The following is a 12,951-nucleotide window of genomic DNA, read 5'->3' on the forward strand; positions in this document are numbered from 1 at the left end:
ATCTAGGAGTTTTTTTATAGGGGACAATTTCTATTAATAAAATAAATATATTGTATAAAATATAAATAAAAATCTAATATTTGGATTTTTATAAATAAAATTATAGAAATATTTTATATTTTATATAAACAAAAATTTAATAAACTAAGAAGAAAATATTTTATTTTAGTTTTTGTTGTATTAAATTATCTATATTTGGATTTAAAATTTCATTTTTTTTTGTTGAGGTGAATCTGTGAATTACCTGGAAGATACAAAGTTAAAAGGGGCAATAGAGATTTTTATTGGGGACACCTAAATAAATTCCTTACAAAGTCTTTAAGGATTTCAAAACTTTAGGGGTGGCAACTGCCCCGGTGTAAGCTAACCTAGATCCGCCCTTGCCCACATATATATGAAAGCATATCACAGACCCACATGAGGTTTGCATGTTTCTTTAGATCTTATTATCTTAACACTTAGCGGTAACACACAACACATAATCATTCAAGGACCAAAATGGGATAAGACGAGAGAACGAGGAGAGACGGTACATGGATTCATGATTGGGGAATAAGAAAGCACGGAGCTAAACTAGACAATACCAAAATATGTTGGTCCCCAAACTCTCTATCAAGATAAAAATAAAAAAATATATATATGGTCGGTCAATTTACTTTTATTTCAAACCTCTCAAGAGATTTTCAAATTATATAGAGAAGAATATTTCAATCATGAATTCTATAAAGGTGTATAAGCAGCAGCAACTAATAAAGTAGGACTAAAAACAAAAAGAACTTAGAGTTTGAAAACCCACATTGAATGTACAAGGCGGGACGTGGAACAAACACGCAAGTATCTATAATAAAAATATAAATAGATCGTTATCAAAACCTTCAAATTAAAAATTACAGCATTTTGGAAATTGAAAAGATTTACGAGACTTGTGTGTCCAAAAAAGTCAAATTGTTACTTTGGTAAAAGTGAAAGTAATATACACATACAAATTTATTTGAATTTTTAGATAACCACATCCCGGCCGTTTATGCTGTTAAAATAACAATTCGAATTTATATTCTTCCATACTACTTGTTATGAATACGTTTTACTTTATTTTTTACTAGTGATGAATAGTACCTTGCTTTATTGAAGTTCAAAATTTTGAGAATTGTTTGATGTGATTTATTAAAACAATCATTTCATTCAGCTAAAAAATACTATATTTTCAAATTAAAGAATGTTCATAACTTAATATGATTAAATTAGTCATATGGATCTCATAAGTCATTAAGCTATGCCTACTTTGAGGGAGAGGCCTTAAAACGGCTACGAACTTTACAAACGATTAGCAAATGGGACCATACGTTTGAATGAAATCATCATATAATTACTATATTGCATACTACAAACATCCATATTAACGGAAATGCCATTCACTTTACCCCTTTGCATTATTTTCTACTAACAACTAAGAAAAAATTTGACTGCATTTAAATCTCACTTAATTATCATTTTTCAACTCCTAAATCTTCATATTGGCGGCCTATGTCACATTCGATTTTTGGTAATCTTCAAGAAGAATGTCTCCTGTTTTTAATTATTTTTTTCTACTCTGCATTTAATAATCTTGGTTTAGTTATTTGCTTTCACACATGGTTCAATAAATCTAGAACTGAAAATTCAAATTTATATTAAACCCTTAGAACCATTACTGTAATTCTGAATATTGGTCATCTTCTTTAACGAAAAACAAATTAAATTTATTTTTAAGATATCAATTAATATGTCAGTTCACCTGTCTCATTTTAATTAACTAATTTAGTGCCTCATGATTAATAAACACACCAAATCCTATTTGTGGTAAAATTACTTAAATCCTTGATTTAAACACAATGGGCATAACCGTAATCTTCTTCTAAACCATCCGAGAAAATTTGTCCGCCAAAATGATAATTTAATGTTTCGAATTAAAAAGTCAAAATATATTATTACACCTCACTCTCTCTCTCTCTATCTATCTATCTCTGCTCGTGACTCAACGAGAAGGAAACAGAGAACTTTTAAATCAGTCGATTTTTTTCAAATTTTCTGACCTTTTCCCCTTACAAAAGCCATCATCTTGTTATACCTTTATAGCGTTATCTAAAGAAACCAGGTTCCAAAGTTTCGAATTTTTGGTATTTGAAAAAAAAATGGAGAGTTTAGTGAAGAGCTGCGCAGGGATCGATAAGAAAAGAAGCAGTTTGACTCACTCGGTGGTGGAAGATGTAGTAACAACAGAGTCAAAGGAGAGAAGCACTACCAGCTGGGAGAGCTCCTCCTCCTCCTCTGGCGGCACCACCGTCGCTTCGTCTTCTCCGCCACCACCGTCGCAGATTCTTGGTTGGCCTATTAGAAAAGCTTCATTTCGAAAGAATTCTAAGGAGAATGTTAAATTAGATCATACGAATTCGACCCTTCACGACGATTCTGGTTTTAAAGGGAAAGAGATGACTATTACAGGTTAGCTAGACAAAATAAAAATTGAAACTTTTTTTGCTTTTCAGAATTTTGAATTTGTTGATCTGATTTTGAATTAGATGTGGATATGATGAAGGAGAGATTTGCAAAGTTGTTGCTTGGTGAAGATATGTCAGGTTCTGGTAAAGGCGTCTGTACGGCTTTAGCCATCTCCAACGCTATCACCAATCTCTGTGGTAAGTTAGAAAAAAAAAGACTAGCTTGTGTTTGTTTGTTAAAAATGCTTGAACTCAAAATACTTCAGAGTGTTGAAATAAATGTTTCTTGTTTTAGCTACGATATTTGGGCAACTATGGAGATTAGAGCCGCTTCCGAGGGAAAAGAAGGATATGTGGGGAAGAGAAATGGAGTGGATACTTAGTGTTAGTGATCACATCGTTGAGTTAACACCTTCAACACAAACTTACCAAGACGGCAAAAAGTCTGAGGTAAAGTGTTTTATTTTGTAAACTATTGCAATTGCATTAACTGGAGTTTTAAATGATTCAATTTGTGGATCTTCTTCTTCAGGTCATGACTTGTCGACCAAGATTTGATCTTTTTATCAACCTCCCTGCTCTTCGTAAACTAGACAATATGCTTCTCGTGAGTTTCACTCAACCTTTCTTATCCAAATGGTCCTCTCAAGTGAAACCTTTTTTTTTTATCTCTGATCCAATTTTCTTTTGCAATAGAATATATTGGCGAGTTTCAAGAAAACCGAGTTCTGGTATGTTGATCAAGGGATTGTAGCTTCGGAAAACGATGGCTCAGCTTCTTTCCGCAGAAAGATTCAGCGTCAAGAGGAGAAATGGTGGTTGCCTGTCCCTCGTTTAGCACCTAATGGTCTTACTGAAGAAGCAAGAACAGAATTGAATCACAAGAGGGAATGTGCAACGCAGATACTTAAAGCTGCAATGGCAATTAACAGCCTTGTTTTAACCGAAATGGATGTTCCCGAATCATACCTTGAAACCCTTCCAAAGGTCTGTATCTTTCATTCAGAGCATCCTTATTTAACAATCTTCATTCTGACATTAAACTTATGGTGCAGAACGGTAGATCCTGCCTTGGGGATGTTATTTACAAGTACATAACATCTGAGAAGTTTTCTGCTGAGTGTCTACTTGACTGCCTTGATCTGTCCTCTGAGCATATTGCTCTTGATATCGCAAACCGTGTGGAAGCTTCGATATATGTTTGGCGCAGAAGAGTAGAAACAAAACTAGGAGTCAACAACAACAATACTACTTCAGGCTCTACTCCAAGGTTATCATGGGATATGGTCAAAGAACGTATGGCTGCTGGTGACAAAAGGGGATTACTTGTGGAGAGATCTGAAACTCTCTTACGTTGCTTGAAGCAACGGTTTCCATCTCTAACCCAGACTTCTCTAGACATTAGCAAGATTCAATGGAACAAGGTACAAAACCAGTCATTATCTCTGTCTACATTATAAAGTGGCTTTGCTTGTTCTTACTTATATACTGTCCTTTTGAATTTTTCAGGATATTGGGAAATCAATTCTTGAAAGCTACTCGAGGTCAGTTGAGAGCTTAGCATCAAACATCGTAGCACGAATCGATGATTTACTCTACGTGGATGACTTAACAAAACAATCCGAGGATAACAATCTGTTGTCAAATCCAACGGTCAGCAGCATTATAGCTCACAAGAAAGTGGTACCAATCCCTTATCTAATATCTGCATCAGGAACTCCATACAGAACAAGCTTCTCAACAACACCAGGCTTCTCACCTTCATTGATTAGCCCCAAGAAAGGAGAGAGGAGGACACCTTACTCCAGCAAGGACACTAACAAAGTCAGTGAGAAAGGTCTCCTTCCTTCTCGAGGATTTGGAGTAAGAAGAGTCTTGAACAATTATCTTGGCATGGAATCGAAACTGAAAATATGCGTGAGTCCTTCAGATAGTTCAGATACAGCTGTGATGAACCAGATCAGCAAAGAAGGTGAAGAAGAGAAGAAAAGAAACTCAACATCAGTACATCAAAAAGGTCCTCCAAAGTACACAGTCTCTTAAGACCTTTTCCTCTTTTAGTAACTCAATAGAGAGGAGTGTATAATTTATGCAGACATGGATTTGATTTGTTTGATATTATTTACTTGTAGTTTGTCTTATTTCAAATGGTAAAGTGTCTACTTTTGCAAACCACATCAGATTTAAAAATGGAAGTAGCCGTAACAAACACACTCACCAAATCTATTCTGGTTGGTTTACCAATTTATGGGTTGGTTAACAACTTTAACAAAAACAAAAGATTAACGGTTTTAATATATGATTTGCCTTTAGGTAGCGTATAACAACAAAGTCGTTGTAGTATAGTGGTAAGTATTCCCGCCTGTCACGCGGGTGACCCGGGTTCGATCCCCGGCAACGGCGATTGTTTTTTTCATCTTTGTTTTTTTTGCCTCCTTTTAATTTCATTCTCTCTCTCTGCGAGAATCTCTCTGATTCGCCGGATCTGTCGGAGAGAAACATGACGACGAGTATTCACATAACAGCTCTAGACGGAATCGTCAACGTGAACTCTCTCTTCACCCTCGCCGTATTCATCGGATTAGCTTGGAACCCAACCGATCCAAACAACAGCCTCGTAACCGACCCTAATTGCGTCCCTACAACTCGTATGGCTGAGAATCTCGTCGCCTTCCATGTCTACTCCTTCGCTTCGTTCCTTTTCTCGAGTCTCATAGCTCTAGGTCTCAAACAGGCCATGAGGCTCAACATAGCTTCTTCTTTTCACTTCTCTGCTCGGATCGATCCTGTGGTGTACTATGTCAACAAGACGGCTCTTAGATTTGGGATGGTTATCTCCGGTTTGGGATCGGTTTGTGGATGTGGGTTTCTCATGTTGGCTTTGATTAATGTTGTTCAGATCAAGCTTGGGACTTTGGGTTGTGGTGCTAGTGGTCATACTTATGCTGCTGTTGTCCCGCTTCTGATTCTGGTCCCTTCTGCACTTTTTATCTATGTGTCTCTTATGTTATATGCTTTTACTCGTTAGAAACATGGATTTTTTTTTTTTAATTCCATGAATTTGATACAGTTAGGATTTATGTATGTTTGTATGATGATGTGATGGGGGAAATGAGAATGATTCTTATGCTTGATATGGTTCTTGTAAATCTTTTGGTTTTGGCTTCTGATTTAAGTTTTGATGTCTGAGTTAGGCACATGTGTGTTTTTATCTGGAATATTAACTGGTGGATTCAAACTGATTCGATCCAAGGAAATGGGTGTGTGATATTATATGCTGGATTCTGATGCTTGTTTGGTTTGATCGATTCTCTTGGATTATTGATAAAGCAGAGTTACTGACTTACTGTACAAAGGAAAAGTTTTCACCCTCCTTCGAGTCGAGACATGAAAAAGAGAAAAACTTTTCTTGTTTCTAGTTTTGTGTCCTCTCATTAAGCTGATTGATTGGTTTCCTCTCTGTCATACTATCCCACTTGGCTCCGGTACTACTTCAGCTGAATCGTATGCGTAAATATCTTTGGGGACTGAAGAAAAAGAATCTCATGTGGTGGTCATTGATCTTGTTCTCACTAAAGGCTCATAATACTACTGGTGTTACACAAGTGGTTGTTAGAAATAGATAAGCTCATAAGGCCATTTTGAAGTTATCCTTTGGTTTGTGCTATTGGTTTGTCATGTAAAACCACCTCTTTGCTTTCTCAAAGGTTCAAATGGTTAGAATAGAGACTAAGGGTTATTGACCTTACTTTAGTTTATAATAACTTTGCACTTTGAAGCCCTTAATGCGGCTGATTAGGTGAAGTAATTACTATGCTCTTTTAGTGCTTCTTCCACTATTTCTATGTGGATTATTTTATCCTGCCAAATCCTCCGGAAATGCCATTTCAGTTGCTATAAATGTGTCAGGTTACACAAGTAGTATATGCATAATCTAGTCTTCTTTAAAATGGGAACCCATGTTTTATCTCGCATTTTATTCCTAGTTCTCTGCATCTACAGCCTTAGAACCATGGTTGATGCAGCTGGAGAATGCGGGCGAAATCCCCCAGATAGAGAAGCCATCAAGCTGGCTCCTTGTGCAATGGCTTCACAAGACACATCTGCAAAAGTGTCTCCAACTTGCTGTGCTCGAGTGAGAGAGATGGGAAAGAACCCGAAATGCCTTTGCGCTGTCATGCTTTCTTCCACAGCTAGGAGCTCTGGAGCAAAGCCAGAGATCTCAATGACAATTCCTAAACGTTGCAACATCGCTAGTCGTCCCATTGGATACAAGTGTGGAGGTAATGATATAAAAGCTTGTTGTAACTTTCCTATTTCATTGCAGATGCAATTTTGCTTATCAAGTGTTCGTTACTTGTTCTCATGCAGCTTATACTCTGCCTTGAAGCAGCAGACCGAGCAGTATACGTGATCTTCAAAACCAATCTAAATTGCTGTCACACGTTCACATGTGTATGACTTGTAGTTTCAATAAAAATTTGGATCAAAACGGTGATTGATCATGAAATGATATGACTTGCTACTGAGACGGTTTTGAGTATTTTAATTACTTGTTGTATGCGATACATTAGTCATAGATGCGGTCCATTAACATCCCTCTTATAACTATCAACCCCCCAACATATGAGATTACAAAAGATAAAAGATGAAGAACTTATAAACAAAACCCGAAGATCACACTGCAAATTAAGTTACAGATATTAATGCAATTGATACATATGGCCGTTGAGGAACTCAAGTGTACGACTAGTTAGGTTGATCTCAGTAATACAAAGAACCTGCATTAATGAGAAAAATCCATCAATGAGTGAGAGTTATACGAGAATAATTATTAATTAAGATTACTAAGCTAGTTAAGCTATGATTAAGAAATTGGTGAGTACCTTTCCACCAATTTCCTCTGGAAGTTGAGGGGGTTGGGTCAGTGCGATTATCAGTTTCTTTGGACTCATGAGATGGAGAAGTGGATGACGAGCCATCGGTTCGTGGAGGTGAGTAGTGTTGCTGGCCTCCGTAGTAAATGGAGGAGCTGAAATAGGAAGCTTCTCTCTTTTCATGGCTGCTTCTCTCATCTTTTGAAACACACACCAAAATAAAGAAGAAAAAAAAACCATATCATCAACATCTTCTTACTCTTTGACTTTTGAAGAAAAAGAAACAAAAAAGGGGTAGATAATTTTCAGAAATAATTATCGCAACCAATACTTTTGTAAAACATGTTTTTAAAAAATAACTTCTTTTTATTACATCAAATTTCTCTATAAGAAAATGTTTTTACATTTAAAATATTGATCAAATTGTTTGATCTAGACAATGACCAATAAAAAAGTAACAAAAACATCTAGACGAAATGCTTGAGATTGATCTTATTCAGGGAAATTAGAACAATATGTATGCTACTTAAAATAAAATAGACAAACTGGAAATATGTTTCTCCTTCTTCTAAGGTTACTAAATTATCAATACACATTAAGATTTTTAATTATATTTTCAAAAATTTTAAAATATCTTACAAAAAAAAAAGAAAAGGTGTTAATATAAATACCAGTGGGTTGAGAGATGCTGCCTTGGGATTCAGGAGCAGTGTGGCTTCCCTTCTTCCTTGCTACCTACATTGTGAAATGACTTCACATTAACTACAAACTTTATAATAATAATAAAACTGTATATACATACCACATACATATTTAGTTATATATGTATATGCACCCATAATTAAGAAGATACATGCATGGTTCTGATAGTTTCTATGCGTACTTGTCGTGTAGCTAGTTAGGAAAATTCTTTATGACTTTGTTGTAAGCCTTATCTGTTCCCAAAAAAGTAACACAAAATCCGTATACATGATAGTTCACCATTTAGATTTCTTGGAGTTTATGAATTATGTAAAATTCAACAAAATTACAACTGATTTTGACGAAATTCGTTACACAATGGCTATATATATGTTCATTAAGTGAAAGATTTTTTTTTTTTTTTAAGCGAAAGATCATCGAACATGTATATACTAATTAACATTCAACATATACATACATGCATATACATATATAACGATATGTACATATCTAAATATGTTTGTGTAAATTATGTTTTACCGGAGGAGGGAATATGGAGTCGAGTATAGTTGAGCAAGAAGAAGCAGAGCTGGCTGATCCTTTCGGACCAAACAGATGATCAAATGAAGTCGAAGACGATGATGATGACGAACCAGCTTTGGTTTTCTTGACGATGTCCATTGATATGTGTTAACTAATTAGTGTTTTTAATATAATAATGGGAGCTTTTAAGAGAGAGAGAGAGAGAGAGAGAGAGAGAGAGAGAGAGAGATGGAGATGTTTGAGTTGTTGAATTAGATAATGATAAGTGTGTGTTTGATGGATATGATGATTTCGTAGTTTTTGGTATTTTGCCCTAACGCCCCAACGGTCTGTTTATATATAACCAACCAACTTCTTCTGATGGAGAAGGAGATGGGTTCACGTGATCCCCACGTGGCTCTGCCGCCGTCTTCAGCTCTCTTCTCACTTCCACGTGTCTTCTCTTATAGATGCTGTGGATAAACTTTGCGTTTACTACTTTTGTACTCTTTCCAATTTAAATTCACTCTCTCTCACTCTCTTTTGTCATTTGGATAAGTTCTTCACCTGCTTCCTTTTTTTTTTTGCCAAAATAACCATATATATTAAATTATTGGAAGAGACTCTCTTCGTGAGAGAGTCAAGTAAGAACCGATGTACTTACATGGGAAAACCAGAAACCTCGTATTCTTGCACATTTCGCAAGTTTGTCCGTACGGAAATTTCCTTCTCTGGGAATATGCCTTAAGCTAAAATTGACAAAACGATCTCTAAAGTGCTGAAAATTCTGCAATTCCGATGAGAAATTTGGCCAATCTTCTATATTGGACGTCATCTTTAGTAGGTCCGCACAATCCGTTGCAAAAAGTGCTCTATCTAAACCCAAATTCAGTAGGCATTCTATTGCCCAAATGAGGGTATCTAGCTCTGCATGCAAAGGAGAAAGGCTTCTCCTTGAATCTTTTAACCCCAAATGTAAAGTCCTATTCCCAATGGACGCGATCCAGCCATGTCCGCTCCTATCCATGTTCGAGTGCCAAGATCCATCAATGAAACAAATAATGGTGTCCTCTGGAAGTGGGATCGGATGACTACTTGCTTCAACTGTCCCATGCGCTATAACTCTAGTGTTGGTTCTTCTCCATACCTCCTCGTCTTTGATGGCTTTCTCCAAAGTGTATTGCGGGTGTTCAGAGATGTTCTCAAACACTTTTTTGTTTCTAGCCTTCCAAATGTACCACATTATCCAAGGGAATGGTCTCAATTGTTCTTAGAGGTAACTCAAGTCTCTATCTCTCCCATATAGGTAGTCAATGTTACTATATAGGGAATGTGAAGGGAACACCATAGGATGAGAAGGTATAGTCGATAGGTCCCACACCTGGTATGCTGGGGGCATTCAAATAACATATGGTTGATAGTTTCCTCCTCTTCTCCACATCTAGGGCAGCCCTTCTCTCTGCCAATATGGCGAAAATGTAGACGTTGGCATACAACCAAACATCCAGTTACACATTGCCACACGAAATGCTTCAGCTTTCGTGATGTTTTTAACTTCCATGCTTGCGCCTTAAGTGTCGTAACACTAGGACCCTGAACAAGGAGGTCACTATCAGGGCGAGAGATAGCTCTCGCGGCTCCGTATCCAGACTTAACAGTATAGTTTCCTGACTTTGTCAAAGTCCAGGAGTAACCGTCTTTCGAGACTTTTAGACTCGGTTTGATCCCCAATATAAGGGTAATTTCTTTTGGAGGGAAGAGTTCCCGTAGACGCTCCAGTTTCCATTGTTTAGTGTTAAAATCAATGAGAGTGTTAACACAAATCATAGGGTCTCTCTCATTTGTCAGCCCTTGTGGTGTTCGAGCTGGTGAATCTGGAATCCATGGTTCTGTCCAAATAAATGTGTTGAACCCTAAGCTGATGGTCTTCCGGATTCCATACGATAAGACAGATTTGGCTGCCAACATGCTCCTCCATCCGTAAGATGGTCTATTTGATACTTGTACTTCTAGTGGGTTGCAATAGCGGTAGTATCGTCCTTTGAGTACTCGACTGAGAAGAGAATCTGGGTATCGCAGAAGTCTCTATAGCTGCTTTGCCAACAGGGCAAGATTAAACTCTTCTAATGTTCGGAAGCCTAGTCCTCCTTCCGTTAGGTCATTACATATCTGATCCCATGAGATCCAATGTAACCCTTTACTTTCAGCTTTATTACTCCACCAGAAGTTGGCAATAGCACTGCTTAATTTTGAACATACTGCTTTTGGTAAGAGATAACACAACATTACGTATGTCGGAATTGCCTGCGCCACTGATTTTATCAGGACTTCCTTTCCTCCCTTAGAAAGGAATTTTGAGGTCCATAAGTTTACCTTTTTATGGAGTCTATCCCTCACAAATGCAAAGACTTGTGCTTTTGACCCATGAATTTTCTCCGGGAAGTCCAGATAAGTTCCCATGTCACCTTCTTATGATATCCTTATTATGGATTTGATCTCTTGTCGTATAAGGGATGGGACATCGGTACCAAACATTATCGAGGATTTAGAAAAGTTAATTTCCTGTCCTGACACTGCGTCATAAGAGCGGATTATATCAATAACTGCCTTGAGCGGATTATATCAATAACTGTTCTTCACCTGCTTCCTTTATTCAACAAAATAAGAATTCTCGTGTTTTTTTTTGCTATTGATCTTTTTTGGCATGGTACACTGACTACGACAATCTCTATCTTCTTCACTTTAAAAAAAAAAAAATACTACATAAGAAATTCGATCATGTGACTCAATATCGACTTAGTATTATTCTTGAACGTGTAGCATATCTCTTTTTACTTTTATTCTAAAGACTTATAAGTTTCAATTACATTATTATGGAGTATGGAGTAAAGGTTTTATTCATATAGACACCTCAAAATGTAGAATATTAACCTATTTATTCATTTAATAAAAAAACAATTATTGCAGATTATGTAGGAGAGATATGGAGTTAATGTTCGATCTTTTTATGGATAATGTTGGACAGGGAGACAAATGTTATGCCCTTGATGCGGTTTACAAGAAAGGAGAATGCTATATTATTATACACATACACGACTTATAAGAAACATCAAAGATGGTCAAATCTAAAATCTTATGAGATATATTTATAAAATCACATTTTCTCATATTACATATGGAATTTCTTTCCCATTTATATATTCTTCGTAGACATTTATGATGATATTGATATTTACCAGCGACATATATAATTGATATTTTTGTCTCTTTCTATTGACATTTGGTGCATGTTTTAACCTGTAAAATATGGTGCATTTGATATTTTTACCGGAAATTATTCCGGATCTCAGTCAAGTACATATCTGCATAGTTTTTTGACGGTGAAGTAAAGACATAATCAGATCAGAATAGATCTGATGATTTATTCCCCAAAAAAAAAAAGAAAAAAAAAAGAGAGGTCGCACGCAAAGCAAGCTGTAATGAAAAACAGTAAAAGCATATTCCACGTCAATCTCCTCTTTAAATCTGATTGCATTTTATCTTCTCCAAATCTAGTAAGATTCGCCGCATAATTTATACTACTTTGTTGTTGTTGATGTTGTAGTATTGATATAAGAATCAAAATCACTTGCCACGCTTATTTCGGCGGATAAATTTGATATATTCCAACCAAAGGCAATACAGACACACACATACCGACATCAAATGAACATAAATGGCTTTCACATGTTACCAAACAAAACAAAAAAAAAGTGAACAGAAATGGCTAATTCTTATCCAATTTGTTTGTCGTCCCTAAAATAGTAACATCTTATACGCATTTATGTATGTATATTGCTTAACTTTCATCTTTATGAAAAAAAAATTATGTATAGTCAAACCTATTTATATATGCTTAATCATCTGTCGACGGAGAGATCATAATAATATATATTATAGTCTATGGTTGCGTTGCGAATCCGATCATACTTTTTTTTGTCCACACCGTAAATAGTATACAATATTTATATTTTTGACGGGATATACTTGGCTCTCCTAGATATTGGGGTCAAGTGACTTCAAAGGGCGCTAAAGAATCAGAATAGAATACAGTACACAAACAAATATGGACTCTTCTAATCCCAAAGTCTCACTGATTTACCAAACCATAGTGATCTTCGAAGGATCGGCCCTTGATTCATGTTTTCCAGTCTCATTAATTATCCGTTTCCTAACCCTTTCATGGACTTCTAATCACTTTTTAAATCCAAAATGCTACTTTTTCCCTCTTTTTTTAATTCATCTAATCTCTAAAAGTTTTTAGGAATTTGTTATTTTTCTATAAAAATGAAAATATAATATAATTAGTCTATAATACGTTTTCTAGAAATATGTTGATTTTAGTACATTAATAA

General features: G+C 36.0%; 5 protein-coding genes and 1 non-coding gene across 6 annotated transcripts; 4 read left to right on the forward strand and 2 right to left on the reverse strand.

The window, feature by feature from the left end:
• Positions 1-1,957: 1,957 nt before the first annotated feature.
• On the forward strand, positions 1,958-4,649 carry LOC104734597 (rop guanine nucleotide exchange factor 5). The gene is made up of 7 exons (XM_010454201.3): positions 1,958-2,481; positions 2,559-2,675; positions 2,773-2,927; positions 3,010-3,084; positions 3,174-3,464; positions 3,533-3,901; positions 3,987-4,649. Exons 1-7 carry the CDS (start codon positions 2,172-2,174, stop codon positions 4,518-4,520), a joined length of 1,851 nt encoding a protein of 616 aa, XP_010452503.2. The 5' UTR covers positions 1,958-2,171; the 3' UTR covers positions 4,521-4,649.
• A 159-nt stretch (positions 4,650-4,808) lies between these two features.
• TRNAD-GUC (transfer RNA aspartic acid (anticodon GUC)) lies at positions 4,809-4,880 on the forward strand. Its single transcript has one exon. It is a non-coding gene; the product is annotated as a tRNA-Asp (tRNA).
• Positions 4,881-4,977: 97 nt separating this feature from the next.
• On the forward strand, positions 4,978-5,611 carry LOC104734598 (uncharacterized). Its single transcript, XM_010454202.3, has one exon. It carries the CDS (start codon positions 4,978-4,980, stop codon positions 5,503-5,505), a length of 528 nt encoding a protein of 175 aa, XP_010452504.1. The 3' UTR covers positions 5,506-5,611.
• A 153-nt stretch (positions 5,612-5,764) lies between these two features.
• On the forward strand, positions 5,765-7,006 carry LOC104734599 (uncharacterized). The gene is made up of 2 exons (XM_010454203.3): positions 5,765-6,760; positions 6,849-7,006. The coding sequence occupies exons 1-2, from the start codon at positions 6,403-6,405 to the stop codon at positions 6,863-6,865; spliced, it is 375 nt and encodes a 124-aa protein (XP_010452505.1). The 5' UTR covers positions 5,765-6,402; the 3' UTR covers positions 6,866-7,006.
• LOC104734600 (uncharacterized) lies at positions 6,997-8,892 on the reverse strand. The gene is made up of 4 exons (XM_010454205.3): positions 8,576-8,892; positions 8,026-8,089; positions 7,364-7,552; positions 6,997-7,258 (listed from the first exon to the last, which is right to left on the reverse strand). Exons 1-4 carry the CDS (start codon positions 8,714-8,716, stop codon positions 7,242-7,244), a joined length of 411 nt encoding a protein of 136 aa, XP_010452507.1. The 5' UTR covers positions 8,717-8,892; the 3' UTR covers positions 6,997-7,241.
• A 305-nt stretch (positions 8,893-9,197) lies between these two features.
• Positions 9,198-10,525, reverse strand: LOC147929128 (uncharacterized). The gene is made up of 2 exons (XM_087482360.1): positions 10,113-10,525; positions 9,198-9,777 (listed from the first exon to the last, which is right to left on the reverse strand). Exons 1-2 carry the CDS (start codon positions 10,523-10,525, stop codon positions 9,198-9,200), a joined length of 993 nt encoding a protein of 330 aa, XP_087338486.1.
• Positions 10,526-12,951: the final 2,426 nt, after the last annotated feature.

The sequence above is a fragment of the Camelina sativa genome, chromosome 13 (assembly GCF_030686135.1).
Source record: "Camelina sativa cultivar CO46 ecotype springtype chromosome 13, ASM3068613v1".
Lineage (NCBI taxonomy): Eukaryota > Viridiplantae > Streptophyta > Magnoliopsida > Brassicales > Brassicaceae > Camelina > Camelina sativa.

Coding starts and splice junctions, on each gene's coding strand:
- LOC104734597 (XM_010454201.3), top strand. CDS start 2,172: ATGGAGAGTTTAGTGAAGAGCTGCGCAGGGATCGATAAGAAAAGAAGC. Junction 2,928..3,009: donor AAGACGGCAAAAAGTCTGAG/GTAAAGTGTTTT, acceptor CTTCTTCTTCAG/GTCATGACTTGTCGACCAAG. Junction 3,902..3,986: donor GCAAGATTCAATGGAACAAG/GTACAAAACCAG, acceptor TGAATTTTTCAG/GATATTGGGAAATCAATTCT.
- LOC104734598 (XM_010454202.3), top strand. CDS start 4,978: ATGACGACGAGTATTCACATAACAGCTCTAGACGGAATCGTCAACGTG.
- LOC104734599 (XM_010454203.3), top strand. CDS start 6,403: ATGCATAATCTAGTCTTCTTTAAAATGGGAACCCATGTTTTATCTCGC.
- LOC104734600 (XM_010454205.3), bottom strand. CDS start 8,716: ATGGACATCGTCAAGAAAACCAAAGCTGGTTCGTCATCATCATCGTCT. Junction 8,090..8,575: donor ACTCCATATTCCCTCCTCCG/GTAAAACATAAT, acceptor TTCACAATGTAG/GTAGCAAGGAAGAAGGGAAG. Junction 7,553..8,025: donor CAGCATCTCTCAACCCACTG/GTATTTATATTA, acceptor GTGTTTCAAAAG/ATGAGAGAAGCAGCCATGAA.
- LOC147929128 (XM_087482360.1), bottom strand. CDS start 10,525: ATGTTGGCAGCCAAATCTGTCTTATCGTATGGAATCCGGAAGACCATC. Junction 9,778..10,112: donor CTTAAGGCGCAAGCATGGAA/GTTAAAAACATC, acceptor TTGGAAGGCTAG/AAACAAAAAAGTGTTTGAGA.